Genomic DNA, 26,417 nt, shown 5'->3' with positions numbered 1-26,417 from the left:
ATGAGAAGGCTGCTACTTAAACATCTAAATTGGAGTCCCAAGTTCCTTGGGTGTGGGGCTTGAGCTTCAATTTAATATAAGAATCTCCCCTAGAGTGCTTACCCAAGAGTTACATTTTGAGTCCTTGCACTTCTCTAGCTTCTGTGTACAGAATATTAAGAGAATTTTCTCTTTCCTCTTCTTTCTTTTCTGTCTGTGTTCATACAAAGTGTCTGAAACACTCTTGTTTCTGCCTAGTTCCTACAAGTCTAACATTCTTCAAATTCACCTGTCCTCTGGGGTTAGTTCTTGATCTGCCGCTGGAATCTGAAAGGTGACCCCCCCCCCTGAGTTCAGTAGAATCAGAGAAGTAGTGCCAACTACTGGAGGTGCTCTGGGTGCACTTCTTCCATCTGACCTCCCTGGGAGAAGTTGAACTCCAGGTTACTACCCTCATCAAAGTATAGGGACAAGAACTTAGGCCTGTAAACCCCTGTGCACAAGTAGATTGACAGCCCAGCATCTTCACTAGAGGCCATTTCTACAAATGCTTACCCCCCGCCCCCCATTTTCTTAGGCTGCAATCCTGTACACACTTACCTGGAAGTAAATCCTATTGAACTCAACAGAACTTAATAGAAGTCCATATTTTTATTGATATTGCAAGAGGTTAGGGGTTCCCAAGCTTGGTTGGTTGTGTTCAATTGATTGTGGCGTGGCTTATTTATGTGAGGGACGTGGGCTAGTTTGTTGGGTCAGGTTAGCCATAGGCATACAACAAAAGAACAATACCCCCATCTCTCTTCTACCCTCCCCTTTCCCCCAACTGTAAGATGTCTATGGCAAAAGTGTCCCTCACCAAACGTAAATGAACTGTGAAGACGACTATGAATTGAAAGTGGAGACAATAGGTGTACTGTTCCCTGTTTATCTGTTTGCTTTGTAACACAAAAATACCCAATAAAAACTAATTAAAAAACAGATGTCCATAGAAGTCTATGGACAGTTAACCTGTTTGCTATGGAAAGTTAACCTGTTTGCACAGTTAACCTGTTTGCTTAGCTCTTGTTGTTAAGTCTAGATATCAACCTCAGGACATTTATAATGTTTATAAGCAGTTGATGAATATTATGCCTGAAACATTTGGTGGGGATATAACAATTAATATTCTGGAAGAGCATTCTGTTTAAGACTTCACCTATTTTCAAACCTAGAAAAACAGCTCCTTTTGAAATTCCTCAGCTGACACACCACGTCTCTGATGTGTTACACCCTGTCGCATCGCATTACATCTCACAGAGTAAACAGAAGAAAGGTTATAAACTTAATGTGCATACCAGCTGCTAACAAGTACATGTTTTTGCCAAATTCTATCTAAATGAATGCACTCAGGAGTGACAATACAGAGGATCAGATAACCTATGGCTGAAATTTTCCACACGCTTGTGAGCAAGCCCCATTTCTCTCACAAGTGAAACATAATAGTAATAAATATTTACATACTATCCTTAATGTAAGAGACTTTAAAAATCATGTTGTTCTTGCTGTAAAATGTACACTAATGGAACATTATGTTGCCAATAATGACAAAACATTATTATTATTTTTTGTCCTGACTCTGGCTTTATCACAAATAGCCAAAAAATCACTCTGTGGGCAACGCTTTAAAAGGATACAGCAGAAGGCGAAGGACTGTTTGAGGAAGCATTTTGTTATTGGCTTGAGCCAGCACTGGTAATGACACATCTACCTGCGGAGATGAAGTGGGATTATGCTGTCGCAGGTGTCTGTTGCTAATCAGAACATTGTTTTACAGGTTTTTTCAACTTCATAAAACTTAGGGAAGTGCTGGGTGAGATCCCATGGACAGTAATACTAAAAGGAAAGGGAGTTCATGATGGCTGGGAGTTTGTTAAGAGGGAGATAGTAAAAGAACAACTTCAGGCAATACCAATGAGACAGAAACATGGAAGGTGCCTAAAGAAGCCAGGGTGGCTATCTAAAGAACTTTTAACTGAGTTAAGATTAAAAAAGGATGTGTACAAAAAATGGAAAAGGGGGGAAACCACCAAAGAGGAATTCAAACAAATAGCCAGCACATGTAGACACAAAGTCAGAAAAGCTAAAGCACAGAATGAACTCAGGCTTGCTAGAGGAGTTAAAAGCAACAAAAAAGGCTTTTATGGGTATGTTCGTAGCAAAGGAAGAACAAAGAAACAGTGGGGTCACTCAGAGGAGAAGATGGTGAAATGCAAACAGGGGACACAGAAAGGGCTGAACTCCTCAATGCTTTCTTTGCCTCAGTCTTCTCCAATAAAGAAAACAATGCCCGACCTGAAGAATTTGGAGCAAATGATTCAGCAGAGGAAACACAGCCCAGAATAACTAAGGAGATAGTACAAGAATACTTGGCTAGTTTAGATGTATTCAAGTCTCCAGGGCCAGATGAACTGCATCCAAGAGTATTAAAAGAACTGGCAGATGTGATCTCAGAACCACTGGCAGCCATCTTTGAGAATTCCTGGAGAACAGGCGAAGTCCCGGCAGACTGGAGGAGGGCAAATGTTGTCCCTATTTTCAAAAAGGGGAAAAGAGAGGACCCAAATAATTACCGCCCAGTCAGTCTGACATCAATACCAGGGAAGATTCTGGAGCAGATCATTAAGCAAACAGTCTGTGAGCACCTAGAAAGGAATGCTGTGATCACCAATAGTCAGCATGGATTTCTGAAAAATAAGTCATGTCAGACTAACCTGATCTCGTTTTTTGACAGAATTACAACCCTGGTAGATGAAGGGAACGCAGTGGATGTAGCCTACCTTGATTTCAGCAAGGCATTTGACAAGGTGCCTCATGATATTCTTGTAAAGAAGCTGGTAAAATGCGGACTTGACTATGCTACCACTCAGTGGATTTGTAACTGGCTGACTGACCGTACCCAAAAGGTGCTCATCAATGGTTCCTCTTCATCCTGGAGAAGAGTGACTAGTGGGGTGCCACAGGGTTCTGTCTTGGGCCCGGTCTTATTCAACATCTTTATCAACGACTTGGATGATGGACTCAAGGGCATCCTGATCAAATTTGCAGATGACACCAAACTGGGAGGGGTGGCTAACACCCCAGAGGACAGGATCACACTTCAAAATGACCTTGACAGATTAGAGAACTGGGCCAAAACAAACAAGATGAATTTTAACAGGGAGAAATGTAAAGTATTGCACTTGGGCAAAAAAAATGAGAGGCACAAATACAAGATGGGTGACACCTGGCTTGAGAGCAGTACATGTGAAAAGGATCTAGGAGTCTTGGTTGACCACAAGGGAATAATAATAATAATAATAATAATTTATTATTTATACCCCGCCCATCTGGCTGAGTTTCCCCAGCCACTCTGGGCGGCTCCCAATCTGTATTAAAAACAATACAGCATTACATATTAAAAACATCCCTGAACAGGGCTGCCTTAAGATGTCTTCTGAACGTCAGGTAATTCTTTATCTCTTTGACATCTGATGGGAGGGCGTTCCACAGGGCGGGCGCCACTACCGAGAAGGCCCTCTGTCTGGTTCCCTGTAGCCTCACTTCTCGCAATGAGGGAACCGCCAGAAGGCCCTCGGCGCTGGAAGTAATAGTGCCACTGTATTCTGCTCTGGTCAGACCTCACCTGGAGTACTGTGTCCAGTTCTGGGCACCACAGTTCAAGAAGGACACTGACAAACTGGAACGTGTCCAGAGGAGGGCAACCAAAATGGTCAAAGGCCTGGAAACGATGCCTTATGAGGAACGGCTAAGGGAGCTGGGCATGTTTAGCCTGGAGAAGAGGAGGTTAAGGGGTGATATGATAGCCATGTTCAACTATATAAAAGGATGTCACATAGAGGAGGGAGAAAGGTTGTTTTCTGCTGCTCCAGAGAAGCGGACACGGAGCAATGGTTCCAAACTACAAGAAAGAAGATTCCACCTAAACATTAGGAAGAACTTCCTGACAGTAAGAGCTGTTCGACAGTGGAATTTGCTGCCAAGGAGTGTGGTGGAGTCTCCTTCTTTGGAGGTCTTTAAGCAGAGGCTTGACAACCATATGTCAGGAGTGCTCTGATGGTGTTTCCTGCTTGGCAGGGGGTTGGACTCGATGGCCCTTGTGGTCTCTTCCAACTATATGATTCTATGATTCTAGGTATTGCTGTCTCGAGCCATTTAAGGTTTTATAGGTCAAAACTGGGACTTTGAATTGGGCCTGGAAGCTGATTGGTAGCCAGTGCAGTCAAGCCAGGATTGGTGTAATATGCCAAATATTCTATTCACAGAGAAGTGCAAGGACTCAAATGTAACCCTTGGGTAAGCGCTCTAGGGGAGATTCTTATATATGTAATATGCTCTAACTGTCTTGCCCAGGTGAAATTTCTGAATTGTCTTCGGAAGCAGCCCTATGTAAAACACGTTGCAGTAATCTAACTTAGAGGTTACCATTAAAACACCTAGTATGGAAATACTCTGGATGTAGCTTGATTCAGAGTATTTAAATGGGATTCTACTGTAGGGAGTGTTATGATACAGAAGGGGGGGGGGGGAGTAAACAGTGGTATGATTCTAACTTTCAAGGTATAGTACTGTATGTACAGCCTAATGTAGGCTCTCTGCAGCTAAGCAGACCAGCTTCCTTTGATGTACTTATAATTATTAGGGGCTTAAGCTGCCTAGCAGTGGAATGTATAGATAAAAGCTGATGACATGACATAGTAAAGGCAAGCAGAGGTGGTGGAATTTAATGTTGTTGTGTTCTATGGTCAGACCTAGTCTGAAGCACAAAAAATATGAAGCATGGGAGATATATTTTAAGAAGTTTAAAGGTTTGGTTATTTTGTTATATTTCTCTTACCATATGTAACCATGTCCTGATTCAATGCCAATAGCTTGAAATGAGTGTAGCACACAATACCTTTTCGTCTGAGGTACTTTTTACTTTCAATTTTTAATTTCAATTTTTTATCCCAAGTGTTAAAAAAAATTAATATCAGCATATCATTATTATTATATAAATGATTTTTAACTTGAAAGTTGGAGCTGCTTCCTTAAATGGATTGCTTCTGTGCAGAAAACTGTGTGCAATCTCTGACCTCTGACAGAAGTGGTAAAGTGGAGAAAAAGCAAAAGGGTAACACACACATATACAAAATAACTTTACAAGAAAGAATGTCTGGAAGTCATAAAAATACGCATGGTTTAAACAAGCTCTATAAAGGACCTACAATCTCAGAAACATCAAATAACAGAAAAATAAAAACCATTCTGATTAGTTAAAACTGCCTCTGCATCTTTTGTGAGTCTGAAGTGAAATTTTTACCATAAGACTGTGCTGTGACATGACAAATATTTTTATTGTTGCAATATTTTTTCTAATGCCTCTGAAAAATTAGTCAAAACGCACTGAGATATTTAACAACAAACAAAATTTCTATCTCCTAGAACATGTGGCGAATGTCCATGTGTTTATTTGCCATGTTTATATGCAGGGCACTTATGAATGAGTGAAGGAAGCATATGTATTTTGCCTTGCTTTAAACCCAAACCACTTTAGGGACCAGCCCAGAAAGAAATTATACCTATGTGTCATTATTTATCCTGGCCCTAGTACATTTGAGGCTTGCATGAAGGTGGTAATCGGTACCGGTACAAGTCACAGAGAAAATGGATAAAATCACACCCATAATGAACCATAAATTATGGAGGTAAGTTCAGACTTTACTCTCAAGTCTGAACTTCTCTCCATAACTAAGTAAGTGGAGTTAGTTGAGAAAAATTTAATGAGCTGTCTTCATGTATGTAAGAAGACACTGTTCTTACATACATGAAGACACTACTGGCAAACCAAGAACCACTTACGTGGTAGTCTCACAGAAGTCTAGAGACTATTTTCTGAATATTCTGGAATTTTGTGCCCTGTTCATCAAGCTTCAGTGAGAAACCAACTCATAGTTTTGTTTTAAAAGCCTTTATGCTTGGCCAGTCAAAAATAGATTTAATGAACTTTGGCTATATGTAAATAATTGAAACATGAAATAGTTTTAAGATTCCAAGCTTTACTCATATACTTGGTGGTTCCATATGCTTAACTATAATTTAAAAAGCCCCCCCCCCCCCCGCCGCCGCAACTAGGAAAATAAGCTTAAATATTGTTCATGTTAACTAATGGGCTATTGAGCAAACCAGCCATGTAGGGTTTTTCTGAACTATAAAATTGTTGTGTCACTTAAAAAAAAGCTCAAAACCACCAAAGTTTATAAGTAAATTTCTTTTTAAAGGGATGGGGCTTCATAGTTTCCCTTTGAACCATATAGTATTTTTCGGGCTGTCTTGTCACAACATGAATCCCTTTGGGGTGAAAGCAATTGTTTTGAAGGTTAAAATAAATTCATCTTGCTGTGACCTAATGCAATTTGTTGAAAGCTGGCCCTGGGAAACTTTCTGACATTTATTAGATAGGTTTTTCACTGGGTCTTCATAATGCAGTAATGTCTTAATGGGTGAGTTGCTCACTGCCACAAACCTTTATTAATTATGGCAATTCTTATGGCTAGTTTCCATTTGCAGCAGTTCCTTTGGTAGCTTGATTTATTATCTTGAAGTGGAAATAGCTACATGTTCTACTATTTGTGCTGCAGTGTGGTTGTGTGAGAGGAATAGGACATGTAGCATCCTAGTTCGGGATGTTTCCTGAATAAGTCTCAGTCATGGGAAAAAGATTTGCTGGAGCAGACGTTTCCTCTTTGCTGCCATTTGAGATTTGGTCTGCGTAGCACAGCTCTAGTAATCTGTTTTTATTTTTTGCTTTGAATTTCTATAAATAACAATTCTGTTGTTAAGTTTTTCTTTTAAATAGTACCCCTCCTTTGATATACAGAGGAGGAAGAGAAGCCACAATGGAATAATTTGTGAAGCAGCAGCACCTGCTCATGTCAGCGCAACCATTATCTTTCCAAGAGCATCTGCTGCCAGACTGAGGAAGAGACTGCTACTTCTATACAGCTGCTCCAAGGATGACTTGATGTGTGATATCCTCTCTGAAATTAGGAGAAAGCAGAGAATAAACTGGTGCCTCTCCATTCTCCTTCAATCTCCATGATCTGGCGGGTGGTGGGAGGGAATCTTCTCCTTTGGGAATCTAATCATGTATGTAAAAGGAGGATTTAAATAGATGCATTTCTTCACCAGCAGAGTGAAGAACTTACTCAGACTACAGTACTTTGCATACCTAACTGACAGTAAGTTCCTTGAAAGTCAGTGGGAAATACTTCTGAAACAACATGCATAGAATTGGGTTGTAAGAGGTGATGTGGAAGACTGCCTTTGGCAATCAGCTTTTCCTTTGATTGTGGGAAAGTGATGTTCCAGTGCATTTGGTAAAAACAGAGATTTGCAGTTTTACACACCATCAAGACTGAGATGATTTTGGGGACTTCCGGGTTAGCGCGAACGGCTAATGGCGGATTCCCTCCGAGCTCCGGAGGGAATCGGCTCTACTGAGGACGGGTCTTGCCGTGCCGGCGACACGGGGACCCTCAGAAACCGCAGGCGCGGAAGCCTGCGGACTTGGTGACTCGGTGGGCACCTTAAGCGCCCTCCCCGACCCACGAAGAGCCTTTTTAAAGGCTGCGGAGAGGGTACGGAGAGTGGCGTGGTGCTGAGAGTAGACCGCTACCTCAGTAGAGCGAAGCCGCAAGCCATGGCCGGAGAGCGCTGACTTTCTTCCCAAAATTTGGACTAGATAACAAAGGACCCGTGAGTAGTGGAATTTGGACTTTAAAAATTTTATCCTGTGAATTCGGCACGATCGGGGGATGTGTTAAAGGGAAGTCCGCACCCCCTCTACTTATAGACGTTTCAAAGCAAGGAACGGAGAATTAAGGCGGAATGAATACTGTTTTGATGATTTAAAAGTTTCTCACAAATTTGATAGAACAAGACTTTTGTGCTGGAGAGAAAGGGAATTTGGAATTTTGTGTGTATCCCTCCCAAAAAAACCCGGGAGTGTCCTATTTGGGTCCCGGAGGAAGAAGTGAAAGGAGTTTGACAGCTGTCAAAGAAGCTGTCAAACGGGCGGACAAAGTAAAGAATTTTGCTATTTAATAACTCTTGGAATTAAAGCTGATACATTTGGACTGAGGCGATTGGAAACAAAGTATTGATAATAACAAAGTAACAGATTATTGGAAAAGGACTACTAAATAACTGAAAGCCCCCTAGGGGGAATTAGTGACATTACAATGGCTGCAGAGGGAAAATTACTGGCGGAGATAGAAAAAATGTTCTTTCTCGTGGGAATCCTGCAGGAGCAGAGTATGGCTCTGAGTAAAGTTTTTATGACCTTGAATCCTGAAACAAACAACTCTGCTGAATGCATAAAGGAGATGCATGATAAAAATTCTGCAGCTGAGCAGGAAGAGATGCCTTTGGAATTGACAGAGAAAAAAGAAGGAGTTCAGACACTACAAGCGGAAAATATCAACCAGGAATCTGCAGCGTTAGAGTATGAGCAAGAAGACCTCTGGATTACAGACCTGCGAAAGATGAGAAAGAAGAAGAGAGAAGCCCCTGGAGTACTTGGAATATTAAAACTAGAAAGAACAAAGCAATATGATTGGGACTTTTCTCTTGAGTATGGAAAACTAGATGGTCTTTCGCAGCAAACACTCTTCAACATTCTGAATGAAAGAAAATATGATCTGACTCTGACTGAACTCCTTCGGGGTCTTAGGACCATCAAAGAGGACTACCAATATAGTTGGCAGAGAGGGACTGACAGAGAATCAGACGCCTCGGATGTGAGGAATCCGGGCTAGAAATATTTTTTGTTTGTTTTCTGGACATTTGTCTAGGAAGGGACAGAAACCGGGGCAGGGGGGGGAGAGAATAGAATTATAAAATGTTATGTTTTGTTTTACTTGGTCAATGTGACCTATAATTAATATAATAAAGGGAAAATTTGTGAAGGGGAAGTTAGATCGACCTTAAAAAAAAAGAAATTAATGATTATAAGAGAATTGGATAGTTGAATATAGATAAACAAAAGAATTTAATTTTTAAAAGCAATGTGAATATCTTTAAGAGGTTAGGTAAGAACTTGCTGAATTAATTTTGGAATTGGGATGTAAGAGGAGGGGGTGGGGGGAAGTCAATGAAAGTGGGTAAAGAAACTTAGGGTATGTAATTGTATTTGTGTGTTTGTTTGTCTTTGTCTTTGTGTGTGTGTCTGTTGTTATAAAATGTAAAAACCCAATAAAAATTATTTTTAAAAAAAAAAAAAAGACTGAGATGATTTTGGGTAGTACACTAAACTGAAGCCTCTGCTCATGTCCTTGTTAATTCTCCTCAACTTCTTAACAGTTTTTGATAACATGGTATCTTTTTGCAGTCGTTAAGAGCCGTCAACAGGCTCATCACAGCTATCTGCCAATCACCCATTCCCACCACCCTTCTGAGTAATACCCCTCCCCACCTTCTCACTATATAGAAGGGTCTGGAAACTTCTGTTTCAGTGTATCTGAAGAAGTGTGCATGCACACGAAAGCTCATACCAAGAACTGACTTAGTTGGTCTTTAAGGTGCTACTGGAAGGAATTTGTTTTGTTTTGACTATGGCAGACCAACACGGCTACCTATCTGTAAATGGTATCTTTCTGGAGCACCTGTGAGTTAGGGTTGGGTGGCACCACTTTGCAGTGTTTCCAGTCCTAATTGGATGGTCATTTTCCATTGTTTTGCCTCGGTAATGGACTGAATGAGAGCCAACAAACTGTAGCTCAATCCATAGAAGATGGAGGCACTGTTAGTGGATGGTTCCCTAGACCAAATGGATGGGAGACTGCCTGCTCTTGATGGGGTTACACTCCCTCTGAAGGAGGAGGTACACACTTTGCGGGTACCTCTGGATCCACTGCTGTTGCTTGAGGCTCAAATGACCCCATGGCACTGAGTGCCTTCTATCAGCTTTGACTGGTGGCCCAGCTGCCACTGTATCTGGATAGGGATAGCTTAACTTCTGTTGTCTAAGCTCTGCTAACCTCTAGGTGAGATTACTGCAATGTCTTGATTTGGGAGATATGGTACTGAATTCTTTCACAACCAAATAATCAAAACAGAGCATTAATTCTCCATATATGAAACTGAAGTAACATTTTGTGGCACAGGATTGTTGTGAGGATGGAGGGTTATCAGCTGCAATGCACACAAAATGCCATGAAAAACTTTTTACTTATGGTAATACTCAATGACCATCTGTCTTCAATTTGTTCAGGAACTGGGATGGATGAGGAACAGGACATTATACTTTCCCAGCATTAAAAGTGTTATTTTGATTTCATAATGCCACAAGATGCACTCACATGAGATTTCAAATACCGAAAGCCCTAAGAGACCATAGCCTCTTAAAAAGCTTTTATCGAATTAATCTCAACAATATTGGTTTGTATTGAGACACTAGCAGGAAAATCAGATGAACCTTTCTCTCTCTTTCTAAGCTCTCAGGTAAAAGTAACATTGCACTGATTTCCTGAAATTAAGAGAAACTACAGGATTCCCAAATAATTTCACTTCTATCTATTACTGGGAATAAAATATTTATTTCTTCAGATACATGGGAAATTATATCTTTATAAGTAGCTCAAACTAGAAATCTTGAGTTAATAAATATTTTTAACTGCAACCTTATCACTGAAATTTGTTCATCCTCTGCTAACTATTAATAGGCTGCAGTAATAACAGAATAACAGGGAGCTTCCTGCGTAGGCGCTGGGAGAGAGGTGAGTCAGTTGGACTCTGGTTGCCAGAGAACCAGGTACAAGAGAAATGTTTTGAGTGAGGTAGCATTTATCAGTTCACTTTATGAGGCAGATGATGAAAGAGACAAATTAAGGCTATCATGTAATTTTCAGTATATTGAGCATTAGCATGCACACAAAGAGCTGAACAATGACACATTACCTTGATAACACATATATGCTAAATTAGCATTAAATAAATATGGCAATATAGCCATAATGTGCCATCGAGTTTAATGTGCCATCAAATCTAATGCACACCTCAATTTTCAGAACCTTGGAACCAAAAAAAAAGGATTTGCTGGCAAATGTGAATGTGCAATTGAATCTAATGCACACCTTAATTTTCGCAATGTAATTTGGCAAAAAAGGTGAGCATTAGATTCAGGTAAATACAGTATTAAAATTGGTATGTGCTTCATTTACCATTTCCCCCCTAAATTGTCACAATCAAAATAATTCTGACTCATCCAGATATACACTTTTGTTTTAACCTCACATACATCCTTCTTCTTCTGTCCTATAAAAGGATAAAAGCAATGTTCATCTAACTTTTTGAGGAAATTCCTTACATTTACTGCAGAAAAAAAGAATAAATTTAAAGCCAAGCTATTATTTTCCTCTGTTCTTCGGTTGGCTAAGCTCTGTCTGGAATCTTTTACGATTTCCCTCCAACCTAGCCTTCTGTTCTATTTAACCAACATAGCATTCACAGTATCACACAGCAGACAGCAAAGACGGAAGATAAAAATAACTGTTACCTAGAATACAAAATATATACTAGCTTGCATATGTCTCTAAAATAAGTACTCAGAGGTGTGCTTTAGGCAAAATACAGAACAAAAATAGAAAGCTGGGCTTGAGTCGCAGTACAATATAGGTCCAGTCTTGTGTGCCTGGGCTATATACTATATTCTGCTTATAGGCGGATGTCCCATTGACCAACACAAGGACTTTAGAACCAGATAATTTGCAAATTAGATCTCAATTAATCTAATTGGTTCAATGAAGTGCACTTTCTGTGTCCAGATCTTAAATAAATATGAATTTCACAATCTAGCACTTTGTGTAACCTTTTTGCGATATGCAAATAGTGCCTTCTTGCTTTGTACAGAGCTCTAACTTATTTTGGCGCTTCTACAATGTCATCATTCTTACTTTTGTATCTAAAAGCTGTTTCTGAACGATTACCTTTCTCTGTTCTGTTCAGTGAAGATGCCATCATTGTTCTCTCACCCCCAAAACAATTCCAATTAACCAATAACCCTGCTACAAGCATAACATGACAGTGATACAAGAACAAGTATTGATTAAAACAAAAAAGCCATTTTTAAAAACAGCATTAATTCTTACCAACTCCAGTGGTTATTGATTCTGTGTCAATGTCGTTAGCTTTCTTCTTTGCCACTTCAGCCAGTGCCAATTCACCCTTATCTAGTGCAAAGTAATGGATGTCCTTTAGAAATAAAGCAAAATAAAAGATTAATCTAAAATGAATCTTGGACAAGTAACAAAGGAGAATTTGAAAGGAAAAAAGGCTTCTTTATTGCTTAGATCAGAAATGCAGATGGAAGTGATGAGACTATATTTATAATTTTCTCTGTGTTACTCTTTTGAAATGCAGGTTTATTATCCTATTCATGCTCTATCCTCACAGTTAATAATGAATAAGGTGTTAACCATTAACCAGAAAGAATAGAGCTCTCAACCCTGCAGTATAAGCAAACCTTTAATAGGCACTTTAGGTTCTGATTTTGTATGGCAGAGCAAAGCGAAAGCTTGGCAGATCTCTGGTTAGAGGGATGACTGAAATCAAACTGCCAAGTGGCTGAATATAATACAGCACTTCATGGGACGCCCTTCCCCAACCATCTCCAGACTTCATTTGCCTTCCTGTTCTAGTTCCTTATTCACATACTGTTGTCCTTATATTATCTCTGAGTGTCTCCATTCTGGGTTTTGCCTTCTCCACTCTGAAAATGGGAGGAAGCAGTAGTCACTTTTTGGGCTAAATAGATACTAGGAACCTTGGTGGGCCAAATTTCACAGGTGGCTGGTGCTGCCCACCTGTCAGTCACCTGATGCCACTAGGACGTCAGGTGATGCTGATCTTACCTTTGAAGCCCCAATCATTTTAGGAGTTTCAGTGTGGAGCTGTTTGAAAAAGGGTTTTCAAACAGCCCCTTGCTGCTCTTTGAAGCAGGGCAGGGGCCAGGTTTCTGTGGGCCCTTCTGGCTCTTGCTGCTTTTTCTTGCCAACAATTGCTTAAAAATCATGGGTCCTTTAAATCCTAGAGTATGTGTGTGGGAAAGAGCACATATGCAGCTGCTATAGCGCTGTACTGTGTTCCTCTGGTAAGAATGGCAGGAGGCAAAAAAAACGGAGGGAAAGGCACAAGCCTGGCTAAGCAGCTAACCACAGGGAGTATAAGGAACCTAAGCAATTGGAACAAGGGCTGTCAAAACATGTATGCTTGGAATAGCAGAGTCCACCATATTACCAACCCACTTTTACTGGTTTGCTGCTGGAATTATTGTTTTACTGCTCTGCTGCTGCTGCTGCTGCATTGTTTGTATTTTGTACTAGGTATTCATTTACTGCTGTTTCTTCAGGCCTACATGTAAGAGATAGTGCAAACAATTCAGGACCAGTATGGAACTACTATTGGCAGGCAGAACATTGGCATTAGCAAAGCTGCCGGAACAATTCACCCTTGGTTCAACACAATAAGATAGCCCCACAATTATTGTTAGTGGTTGTAGCAATGAGCTCATATTATTATATTCCCTTGCTTTGATAGATACTAATTGGCTTGCTTTGGTATTACCCTTATCTGTGGGCCTGGGGCGTTGGGCTCTCAGAACAGAAAGGGAAACTATCTGTAAGGTTTGGGCATTTGCCACCTATGCCCTCATCTGGGCAGGTGGAGTGATGGGACATCCTAGGCATTGTGATGTATGCTGTTTTGTGTATAAAGATTGTATAACCATTTGCTTGGGCGTGGACATGCCACATCCTTGTTGTGGTGTCCATTCTGCATCTCTGCAAGAGAAGGCTAAGAAACCTGGCAGGCCTATTTGCTGTGAGCCTATTGTTAGTCGTTTAGTCGTGTCCGCCTCTTCGTGACCCCCTGGACCAGAGCACGCCACGCCCTCCTGTCTTCCACTGCCTCCTGCAGTTGGGTCAAACTCATGTTGGTAGCTTCAAGAACACTATCCAACCTTTCTTAATAAAACACTAGAACTGATACCTCTGGCATCTTTACCATCCTTCTTTGGTATTCCTGCACCCAACAGCTCCCAGGAGCCCCTGCTGGGACTGTGGTTCAGAACAAATGATCTTTTCCCTAGTAGCTTCAGTACAAGGGGCTAGCAGGAGTAGTTCTGAAACCTGCCCTGTTTAGGGGAACACAGTTTGTTCATCATTGCCCTGTTCCTTTTGCTAATCTGTCCTTGTTTAAGGCAGGGGTAGCCAGTGTGATGCCCCATGAAGGCTGGGGCTGATGTGTGTGGCAATCCACAACATCTGGAGGGTGCCACATTAGCTATTCCTCAAATGTGGTAACTGCTAATTGCCTTCTTGGTCTGGGAATAAAGTAAAGAGAAACAGCAGGTATTTACTTCTCAATGAAAAGCACACATTTCTGAAGGGAGTGTGGTGCTTGGAGCCTGTTTTAAAGTACCTTTTAACAGATGCAAATATACCCAAATTCTAAATGATGTTAAGGACATGCTGCATGGAAATATGTGTTTTTTCCTAGTGGTCTTTGACCTGAAAGAGGAGTCCTTATGCTTTTGAACACCTAGTGCCTAGCTCCTTGGCTTCCCATTATTTTATGTGTGATAGGCAAACAAATGAAGCCAGTGGGGGGGGGGGAGACACACAGAGAGAAAAATCCTGTCAGAATATATTACTAAGTCAAGTTATCTGAATTATATTTTATGTCATGGCTGTGTGTATTGTTAAAAAAAGAGAGGAAATATTCCTTTGCTTCCAATGTGTTATCTGCGAAGCCTCAATCAGTGGATTTGTTCCAGGTGGCAGGTAGTCTGGTTAATCCAGACTCTCTTCACTTGGCTGCTGATGCAAGTCCCTCCTGCTGTGAGAAAATTTCTGGTTTCTTTGCAGATAAAATCTATGAGATTTTGATTAAAATGTGTGTCTAGGCAAGGAAAGCAATGTCTAAAGGGAGAAATATTAGGGACTCATCTCTCAGATTGCCAGTCAGTATCCATTAAGTTGTGTTGCAGTGTGTGCTTTTGGACCTCCGTCTTGCCTTGCTTGAAATTATTTTGGGAGCAACATAGGCTTTTTTATCTATAAACTTTTCTGTTGCAGAAAGAGAAGGTTCTTCTTTCTTTAGAAGGAAGCATGTGCTTCATTATAGTGCAAAGAGTCAGGTCCTTTTCTTGATGCTTAACAGTGCAATCATAACCATGTCTACTCAAAAGGAAGTTCTGTTGAAGTCAGTGGTGCTTACTCCTAGGTAAGTGGGGGTTGGGACTGCAGCCTAAGTTTAGCAAACTACAGCTTAATAAATAATTGACAATTTGAAAAAGCAAACCAATTATACATGTTATTATATAATTTGCATTGAGACAATGCAATTCCCTATGTGCCTTTACAACATTGTTTCTTTCCATAATTAGTAAAAACTGTTTTCAAATTAATGCCCCTAGTCTTGGTTTTATGTCTACTTGCAAACCCCCCCCCACAAAAAACCCACAGTCAAAAAGGAATAGAAACGTATTCTCTCTTTGCAAATAATCCAACTATTCAAGAGACAGACCTGCTACAGTCTATATAATACTATATCATGATTTCAACTACTGTAAATGGGAAGGAGTATTACCCAAGTCTTGCATATTTATTCTTTAAATGGCAAGAGTAAGAATGATATTTGGAATGGAAGCACTGGAACAAGAGATGCACACCTGAAAAATGGGAAAGCAAAGCAAAAGGAGGATAGATCATTCTCTGGGTGCAGCTATACATCTGCAGCACAGTATACACAGAGTATAGTTCTGATCTTCTTCATGCTTTCTGTATGCTCTAGTCTGAAAAGACTGCATGGTGACTGCATGCTTACTGACACTGGGATTAGGGAAGAATGGTGTATTAGGAGGGTGTTCCAAAGACAAGATTCAGTTGGAATTCTACTTTGGAAAGTGGATCAGATCAGTTTGAGGCACTTCAAGAACACCTGTTTTAGGCACAGGTCTGAATCAGAACCTCTTTTTGGAAAGTCTGAAACTTCCAACTTTTACAGTTGACTATAGTGGGGAAATCAACAAACGTGTAACTTTTTAATCTTTTGATATAATTGAATGAAACATGCAGGAATATCAAACCTTGCTGAGTGGATGTAGCCTACAAAATTTCAGCAAATGGGTTTTGTGCAAGTTGTCTTTAAATTTTGAGGGGTGGGGAATTTTGGGCTGAAATGAACTTTCTACAATGTTTTTTGTTTGGGGGCAGAACTGGATGACCTTATTAGTTGCCTCTTATTAGGGAATGAAGACTATTGTATTTCAGATAGGTAGATAGATGTGTGGGTGGAGTTGTTGGGAGTCTGTTTGGGAAATAGGATTGCTTGTCCCACCCACCCACCCACCCACCCCTCTTATTTTTTTGGGGGGGGGCTTGTTAGAAAATTGCACATATCACAGATTAAAAAATGCACAAACTAAACATTATAAAGCAGCTTTCTTTTCAAGTTTCCCTCCATTTGAGTTACTAGCAAGTTGTAACTGAAACAGTCTGAACAATTTTTAATACTTTCAACAAGCAAGACTTTACAGTGCACAGGAAATGTTCATAAAAATTTATAAGTATCTGTGTAGTATTTTTGCTGCTAATTATAGCAACTAATCTCTATTCAAACATACATAGTCATAATTGGAATAAACTTGTAAAACTTGTTTTTATCCACCTAGGAAGTTACAAATCTGTAACAACAGAAAAATAAAGGGATAGTACTCTCCCTGAGTAATTGCTATGTGAATGTTACCTATACATAGGAAGAAATGCAAACACATACAGGATTAGGGCATACAAAAAAACTTAAGGGCTTAGGAACGTGGGCTGAACATGAAGGCATGCAACTTCACAGAACTTTAGTAGTCTGAATATGCATAGTTCTCCTGAAATGAAAAGCAGGTGTGGTTTTAGAAGAATGTATGTCTTGGGGCAAAGAAATAAAGAGTTTGCTATGAATATTGTAGTTCCTCTGTCCACGGACCCAATATGATTGTCAGCAAGGAGCCCTGAGCAAGTTCTTAAAAGGGTAAAGGTTTATACTGTCAATTTAGTTAACACAATAACTGTGAACTATTGGTTGTCATTTGTTTTTTCACTGTATAATAAGCAACTTTGTACACTGACATTTTATGGCAACTGTTTTAAGGATTTACAGGTTAAACACAATACACTAATTTTTCAGAGTTGGAGGTGCATGGTAAAATATTATACTGCACTGCAACTTAAAACTTACATTATGATCACACTGACTCTGTTGGCATGTCACTTTAACCCACAGATTAAATTAAATATTAAATTAAATTAAAATATGCTTTCATGTGACCAAGCGGTTTGCAGACCACACTTAGTTCCTCCTGCACTCCTTCCTTCAGTGCGCAGTGGTGGGGCAGGGTGGGTTAGCAAGGACAAACCAGTGACTGACTTGCCCTTATATGCAAGCCAGTCATTGCAGTTGTTTGATCCTAATAAACTACAATGGTAAGCCAGTTTATTTCTAATTATGGTTTACTTGCAAGCCAGGCTTTCTTCAGCAATGCATCAGATGAGTGGCAATGATAAAACTTTCCACTCTGTGGCAGCTGCATCACAAAGATTTAGATTATCATGAAAGCTGGAACTACTGGTCAACTATACCCTTTTCCCAGGTATCACACCACATACTGATTCTAAAATAAATCAGGGCATGATAGGAAACTTGGTCCTCCTCATCCACTAATTGATAAATGACTTTCAAACAGATGACGCTTGGTGTCCCTTGGTGTAGAGTTCTATCATTCTATTATGTAAGCTATGATATAAAACACACAATAAACAAGAAAATTGACTAAGAATATGTTGTAACTAAAAACAACTTTAGTTAAGCATTGGCAGTGATCACTCATTAATTTCAATACATCTTGTATGCCTTACTTTATAGGATATTTCTGGGCAAAATTCCAAGTACTGTTCAGAATTTTCTTGTTCTTTACCAATCAGGCCATGACTAAAAATGTGACACTTTTATTAAAGTGTCTATTCCTTGAGTCTATTCTACCTGTAACAGTGGATGTCCTTTTGAATTGTCAGCAGCTGAAAGCTGGAACACAGCACAAAAGGATTTAAAACTAACAACTTTAATATTGCTTGATCCTTGCTGTCACATGTAGGATTAGCCTTTACCCAATAAAAGTAGGTGATATCCGTCATGTAATGCCCTTTTCTATTGTATTTGAACTTTGTAGAAATTGATAGCCATTGTTTCATTTATATTTTATGTGGTGCTTTTCAGTGAAATAATATTATTAGAGCATTATGTCGGAGGACACCAGGGTTGAGCCAAAGAAGCTTTTAAAGAAGGTTGCACAACACTTACTACACTAATAAATATATGACAGGAGAAAGTGAATTGCACAGCTAATATGCATAACAACAAGCCACAGGGCAGATTCACCACGTCTCATGGAAAATATGCACATAATCAGGCCCAAGATGAAATTGTGTATATTTCCTGATTAAAATAATACTTTCCAATGCATGATAGTCCCAACTCTATTTATTATTTTCATCACCATGAACCTACACATTGTCGAAGGAAAACTCCTCACTGGAGTAGAAATCATATATTGAACAGATGGTAAGCTCTTCAATTTGAGTAGGCTGAAAGCAAAGAATAAGGTTACCATAACCTTTGTCATAGAGCTTCAATATGCTGATGACAAGATAGTATGCACACACTCAGAAGATGACCTCCAAACCATCCTAACTATCTTCGCAGAACCTTATGGAAAGCTTGGCCTATCGTTCAATATCCAAAAAACCAAAAACAACCCCTCTGCAGCATCACAAATCCAACTTAATGGTGTAACATTGAAAAATGGCAATCATTTTTCCTACATAGGCAGTTATCTTTCCACAAAGGCCGACACTGATGCCGAAATCCAGCATTGCCTGAATTCAGTGAGTGCAGCTTTCTCCCGACTGAAGTGCAGAGTGTTTTAGGACTAGGACATTTGAAAGGAAACCAAAATGCTTGTTTACAAAGCTATTGTACTACCAACTTTACCATACAATTGTGAAACATGGACCACTTATAAATGCCATCTCCAACTCCTCAAAAGATTCCATCAACAGTGTCTCAAAAAAATTTTACGTATCACTTGGGAAGACAGGTGAACTAATGCCAGTGTATTGGAAGAAGCAAAGATCACCAGGGTCGAAGCAATGATTCTTCAACATCAACTTTGTTGGATTGGTCATGTTGTTCAGATGCCTGATTATCATCTTCCAAAGCAACTACTCTATTCCCAACTTAAGAATGGAAAGCATAATGCTGGTGGACAACAAAAGAGGTTTAAAAATGCTCTAAAGGCAAATCTTTTAAAATGTAGTATAACCAAATGTAGTAGAACAGCCTTTACCAAAGGTGCCATGGGCTTTGAAGACACTTGAACTCAGGACGCAAGGAGCTAAGAGGAAAGCACATTTGGCAAATCCTCACCATGATCAACTCCCCCCCCCCCGGAAACCTATGTCTCCATGTGGAAGGACATGTGGATCCAGAATTGGCCTCCGCAGCCACTTACAGACACACTGTTAAGACCATATTCATGGAAGACAATCTTACTCAGCTATGAATGATCGCCAAAGAAGAAAGAAATACTCCTTACTGCCCTTGGGGAATGCACCCACCATCCAAGAAGTGCTGTCAAGTGGAGCTTATGTCTGACCTAGTAAAATTTCATCTATCTATGATCAATGAGAACTTCAGCTTCATAATCATTTAGATTCATGTCTAGAAAAAAAAGAAAAACAAAATACAGTGGTGCCTCGCAAGACGAAATTAATTTGTTCCGCAAGTTTTTTTGTCTTGCGATTTTTTCGTCTTGCGAAGCACGGACTTTGGAAAAGCTTCAAAAATCACCAAAGTCTTCAAAAACCTCAAAAAAGGCTACCACACCGTGTGCTATGAGTTGCTCCTTGAAGTTAATGCACGGTTTTAAGAAAAAGGAAACAAACTTGCAAGATAAAGGAAACAAACTTGTAAGACGTTTTCGTCTTGCGAAGCAAGCCCATAGGGAAATCCGTCTTGCGAAGCAACTCAAAAAACGAAAAACTCTTTCATTTTGCGAGTTTTTCGTCTTTCAAGGCATTCGTCACTGGCATTCACTGTAGTGAATGAAATTATGTCTCCTTGCTTCAAAAGGAAGCACAAGCTTCATTGTGGTATATGGAAAACGCAATGGCATATTTGGTGGAAGAGTATAGAAGGCAAAGTAACGGCTTAGAAGAAGGAGGATGCTAAAGCTCTAAGTTTATCTTCAAGAGTAGAAGAGAAGCAAATAAGCAATGGACTTACTTATTTATGAGATTTATCTACCGCCCTTCATCATAATTTTAGGGCAGTTCCCAGAGGATTGACTTCCAGTGCACATTTTCTACCTATTAGCTAAAGTCAAAACCTGTTCTGCCATGGGCATAGCTAGGATTTATGTTGGGGGGGGGGGACAGAACCTAAGTTAGTTAAGTATTTTTTATTGATTTACTTGATGGGGGGGGGAGCAGATGCCCCCTGACCTGGCTATGCCCATGATATAGGATTGCAGTCTAAGCTGCTTCTAGTGGAAGTTGCTGAGTGTTGAGAACTTTTAGAAAACATGGATGTAAGAATACATGTCAGATATATGTGGTATATCAACTCTGAGCAACTGGCACAGCTTTTGGAATGCCTAGTTGTGCTAGGGCAACAACTCTTAAGATTTGACCACACACTTTGTGTCTATTACTATTCTAACTTATTAAAACTGACAGCCTATTAGGAGTTTTATAGAACCACAGAAATGATGTACCTAAGTAAAAGACTTGTAATTTACATCAGATGGATAAAATGGGTCTAAGAGGAGAGGCATATAGATGTTTATAGCACAGCAGCAGCTAGGCCATATTGTAATACACACTAGAGGATGAGATGCCACAGAATGAATAAAAAGATGGGGGTGTGGTGGAGGAGAACCTGATGAGATAATGAAGGTGGATCTGCTACTTCAGGGTAAAGAAAGGGGCCTTGAGGAGGAACTTAAAGCTGGAGAACTAACTGACTCATTGAACAAATAGGGAAAGACTTCAGGTACAGACAGCAGCATGACAAGAGGTTTAGAGAAGGGGGCCTAAAGGGGACAAGTAGATGAAAATGGAAAGCTGTGAAAGTTAGAAGTTAGAACTTGAAAATGAGGGGCAGGGAGTCAGCAGCAAGAGTAAGGTGAGTTAACTGTTTGTGAAGGATGGGGAGATGCTGCAAAAATAAAGGACAGAGAGAGGACATAACTGTAGTCAACACAACAGGTGGCAAGAACACAGTTCTCAAAGCTTAGCAGTATATAGAGGGGAAAGTGCAGATCTCATATATTGAAAGGGATTCTGGGCATTCTGAAGAAATCATCTGAAATGTCTGTATTTTCATAGTGGAGGGGTCACCAACCCAGTGCCTGTGAGTGCCCCATGGTGCCCAAAAAAGCTTTCATTGAGGAATCCTGTGCTTTCATTAAAAAAGAAAGTAAGTAAGTAAGTTAGAGGGCAGGTGCCTTCTAAGCAATTAGAAGTGAGTAGCCACTTTTGTACATTTTTCCTGGTACTGCTCCCTGTTGCTATAAGACAGTAACTGTGTGTGTGTGTGTGTGTGTGTGTGTGCGCGCGCGCAGAATCAATATTGTGTTATCGCCACAATCAGGATCAGCAGGATATAGCTGACTTCCCATGGCAAGCATAAGGTTGTCTGTCTCTGTAATTTTGTGAAATGTTATGCATTCTGAAAATTCAAAATAAGCCCAGTAGCCTAAAAAGGTTGGCAACCACTGCCTTAGTGAAGAGACTTACATGGCAACAGTGAAGGGGGGAAATGAAATTTAAGAAGTATAAAGAGGAAAGCAAGGGAATTTAAATATAAATAAATACAACATATATAATTACTTTGTCAGAAGTACGTTTTGAATATATTCTTTTGAAGCATGCTTAGTTAGGAAAGTTTATCACAGTACACACATCTTTCTAATTAGATGGAATAAGCTAGATGATTAGAGCTGTACATTAGAAAGCATTAAAAGGTTCATGCAATTTCTTTTCGTATAATTAGAAAGGAATTTTCATAACCCATAAAAGAAGAATGTAATTGTACAATTTAACATAGAATTTAAATATTAAGATCAAACTAGCAGGGCAAGTAGCTTAATAGGATAAATGATATTAACAGCTAGTGTCAAAGCTTAATTTAAACAGAATGTCTTCATTATTCAAAGAGTTGAGCAAATGCAACTCTCAAAAGGTTTTCCCCCTATTGTTTTTCTTCAAAAACAAAGAAATATGCTGGAGCATGCTGGGAGACTGAGAAAGCATGGCTGCCTTTGTCCATTGGACCTCACTGTCATACTGTGGTGCAAGATCTTACAAGGAAAGAGGTTCCCCTTTTAAGATCCTTTTAAGAACTGGCTAATTTTGCTCTTGTTGGAAGGATAAGAGTGCTGAAATATAACTCTCATTTTCAGCTTTAACTTCTCAAAGTTCAGGAGAAGCAAGCATTCTATGCCACTTTCTACAGAGACCTAAAATGTGAACATAAAAGCAGAAGAAGAGCCCTCTTGGATCTGGCCAAAGGTCCCTCTCATCCAGGGTGACTGGGTGGACAGAACTTTTGGCACTGCTGAACTGGTGGATACCTTGTAACTTTGCTGGAAGATAGTTGTGTTGCAGAAGGGTCTCTCTCTCTCTCTCTCTCTCTCTCTCTCTCTCTCTCTCTCTCTCTCTCTCTGTGTGTGTGTGAGAGAGAGAGAGAGAAAGAGAGAGAGAGACCAAAAGAAGAACAGACAGAGCTCAAAGATCAAATCAACCATAAGTGAAGGTGCTGGTGGTTGTCTGGAAATTAGGGGAGTGGCAAGTTTAGACAGCAAGAGCCCATTCATACCATCATAACACAATGTGATAGTGTGATGTTGTGAAAAGCTCCTTATTGCTGGAGCCTAGAACCTATCAATAGCATGTGATAACCTTGATACTTACCCATCTCCGAGCGAATTCATAAAATTAGCTAAGATAGTTAATTACTTGGGAGCCTTTATATTGTGCACCTAAACTGGCATAAATCATCCCATGGCCAAAGAATAATAGTTCATAATAATACTTCAGGAATCTTACCATAAATAAGTCCCGGGCACCAATATCAACAGCAAGCAGAAAGGCCTTTTCAAATCTCTGATGCCTACAGCACAAGGAGAAAACAAAAAGGACAAATTGAAGTTCATGGCTAACATGCCTACACAAGTGTAAAGCAATCTGACAGCTCATCTTAATTCTTCAAGCACCATTTCTCTGTGTAACCTCTTTAAGAATAGGCCTTATATGATAAGCATATTTGTTATACATTAAAATTTATGTTTTAATAAATAAATAAACAGTGAATAGTGAGGTCAAGATGTTGGTGTTTAGCCCATTGAGCTCTTTGTGGCCCAGCCATTATTTCCTTCATACTCTATAAGTAGTCAGCATCCATATCTACATGTTTGTTGGACTATGTTGTTAAACCCAATATTTGTTTTTCCTAGGTGGTCGTGATAGTGAAACAAGTCTGAATGCCCCTCTATAATTTACAAATACAATTCAACGTACCTCAAACAATTATGAACCCATATGTCTCTTGGAAAAGAGAGATAAGGAAATCTGCCTGCAAACCAAGAAGTTCAGAGTGATAGAAAACAGATATATGACCTTCAAGATTAGAGCTCTTGTCTGAAAGTGCACTGAGTAATAACACTGAAAAAAGTATCACTTTCTGTCTGTATATTTTGTAGCATATGGCTGTCAACATGACAATTTATAGGCAGAGAGATTTTAAATATGAAGTAAACAGGACTCAATTCAAGCAATACTTATTTATGAACGTCATTGAAATCAATAAAGTTGCATGCATATACATGGTCTCATAGGATATGCAGTGGGCAGAAGCAGAGCTTGTTCCAAGTTTTGGTGCTCCCCTGAACAATAAATTTTAGCCACCCCAGGCAAGAAACCTACCTGTTCCGTACTGTGAGTGTTTTGCTTGTTCACTTCTACAATCTTTAATCTAACCTCTCTGTCAATTTTTCAAATGCTGGGAGATCTAGAGATGGGTGGTTTGAAATCATGCCTAAACATGAATCATATGAGTGGCACACTCGCACTGAAATATAGCACGTGTGGGAAAATTCTGTCTCTCCAGATGTTGCTGAACTAGTATTCCCATTATCCCTAATGCATTCTGGGGCTGATTGGAGTTGCATTTCAGCAACATCCAGAGCACCAAAGGCATTATGTCCAACTATCAGGCAGAGAGAGACCCACCAGTGAATGATGAGAATAAGACTGGTGCTCAGTTCAGAGGGCTCCTCATAGATCTATGGGTGCCATAGATGCTACAGCCAGCCATGATGCACAGGGACACACAAGATATTAGGAATAAATATAGATAGATAAATTTATTGTCATTGTCCGTATATACACAGTATACACAACAACGAAAATCAAACACCCAAGACCGGATTCACATACACATTTGCACGTATCTCCAACACTCTCATCCTATTCAGACATAATCTATTAAAGCATACATAATCCAGAATATAACACAACCTATTAAAAGCATAGCATAACCTAAAACCTATCTCATTCCTTACTACTCACTGCTTGCTATTTCTTACAACTGGCCCTGAGATCATTATTTAGTGCAATCAGAGCTCTTGGATAGAAACTATTCAGAAGGCGTGTGGTTCGTGTTTTCATTGTCCTGTATCTTCTGCCCGAAGGCAACAGTTCAAAGAGGTTGTGAGCAGGATGGGTGGGATCTCTCAGGATATTGTGTGACTTCTTCAAGCTGCGAGACGTGAAGATCTCATCCAGGGTTGGTAGTTGGAGCCCAATAACATTCTGGGCAATTTTAATTATTCTCTGTAAAGCTTTTTTATCCATTCCAGAGCTGCTCCCATACCACGATAATATACTATAGGTTAAGACACTCTCAATGGTACTGTGATAATAGGACAGAAGTAGGTGCTGAGATAGATTCAATCCTCTGAGCATTCTCAGGAAATACAACCTCCCCTGCACCTTCCTCACAACCATATTAATATTTGCAGTCCATGAGAGGTCCTCAGAGATGTAAGTGCCCAGGTATTTAAAACTACCAACCCTCTCCACCTCCTCGCCATTTATGTGCAATGGTAAAAATACGCTTTTCTTTCTCCTAAAATCAATTATGAGTTCTTTGGTTTTTTTGGTGTTAAGCATAAGATTATTTTCTTTACACCATTGAATTAACCCCTGTACTTCTTTCCTATAAGCAGCCTCATCATTCTCACTAATGAGCCCCACCACTGTTGTATCATCCGCAAATTTGATGATTGTGTTGGACTTATACAGTGGGGTGCAATCAAATGTGTACAGGGAATAGAGAAAGGGGCTTAACACACACCCCTGAGGGGCTCCTGTGCTTAATACTAGAGTAGAAGAATAGTAAGGTCCCATTCTCACTGTCTGCGGCCTATCGGTCAGGAAATTCCTTACCCACAAACAGATCTTCTGATGTATACCCAAATTGGTCATTTTAAGGAATAACCTGTCTGGTAGAATTGTATTAAAGGCAGAACTGTAGTCCACAAACAACAGCCTTGCATAGGTTCCCTGTCGTTCTAGATGACTCAGTACAGTATGGACAGCGATGGAAATAGCATCATCAGTAGATCTATTTCTTCTGTATGCAAACTGGAACGGGTCTAGAGTGGATGGAAGACCAGCCTTAATATAATCTAGCACCAATCTCTTAAAGCATTTCATAACGACAGATGTTAGGGCTATTGGTCTGTAGTCATTGAGAGATACCACCACTGACTGTTTAGGGACTGGCACTATAATCGATGTCTTCAGGCAGGTAGGGACAGAACCCTGCAACAGGGATAGATTAAAAATGTCCGTAAATACACCAGCTAATTCTGCAGCACAGTCCCTAATAACTGGTCCCATAATTCCATCCGGTCCAGCTGCCTTCCTAATATTAATGCTCCGAAAAGCACGTTGTACGTCGGAGGTCTGTAATAAAAGTGGTTGTTTATCAGTAATAGTTTCTGATGATGTGCTGGTAGCCAATGCTGTAGTGACGGTGGTTCCAGTTCCCACCTCAAAACGACTGAAGAATTGATTCAGCTGATCAGCCAGGTGTGCACTGCTGCTAGCCAGTTCGTTTTTAGTATTTTGCCCTGTAATTTGTCACAGGCCTTGCCATACACGACGAGGGTCGGAGCTCTCAAAATGCTTTTCGATCCTCCGGCAGTACATAGCTTTGGCATCCCTAATGCCCTTTTTCAGTTTGGC

The 26,417-nt window shown here is 40.0% G+C and overlaps 1 protein-coding gene across 6 annotated transcripts in view; it reads right to left on the bottom strand.

The window, feature by feature from the left end:
- WDPCP (WD repeat containing planar cell polarity effector) overlaps positions 1–26,417 on the bottom strand; it is a 210,854-nt gene that overhangs the window by 46,994 nt on the left and 137,443 nt on the right. For all 6 annotated transcript variants that reach the window (XM_081855533.1, XM_081855534.1, XM_081855532.1 and 3 more), the window contains exons 13-14: positions 23,214–23,277; positions 12,147–12,249 (exon numbers count right to left, since the gene is read on the bottom strand). In XM_081855533.1, the coding sequence (XP_081711659.1) occupies positions 12,147–12,249; positions 23,214–23,277 (167 nt within the window). The remainder of the gene's footprint in view (positions 1–12,146; positions 12,250–23,213; positions 23,278–26,417) is intronic.

Source organism: Podarcis erhardii, assembly GCF_964252035.2.
Source record: "Podarcis erhardii genome assembly, chromosome: 3".
In the NCBI taxonomy this organism is placed as follows: Eukaryota; Metazoa; Chordata; class Lepidosauria; order Squamata; family Lacertidae; genus Podarcis; species Podarcis erhardii.
The sequence above is the reverse complement of the archived record's forward strand: the minus strand, read 5'-3'. Positions and strand labels throughout refer to the sequence as shown.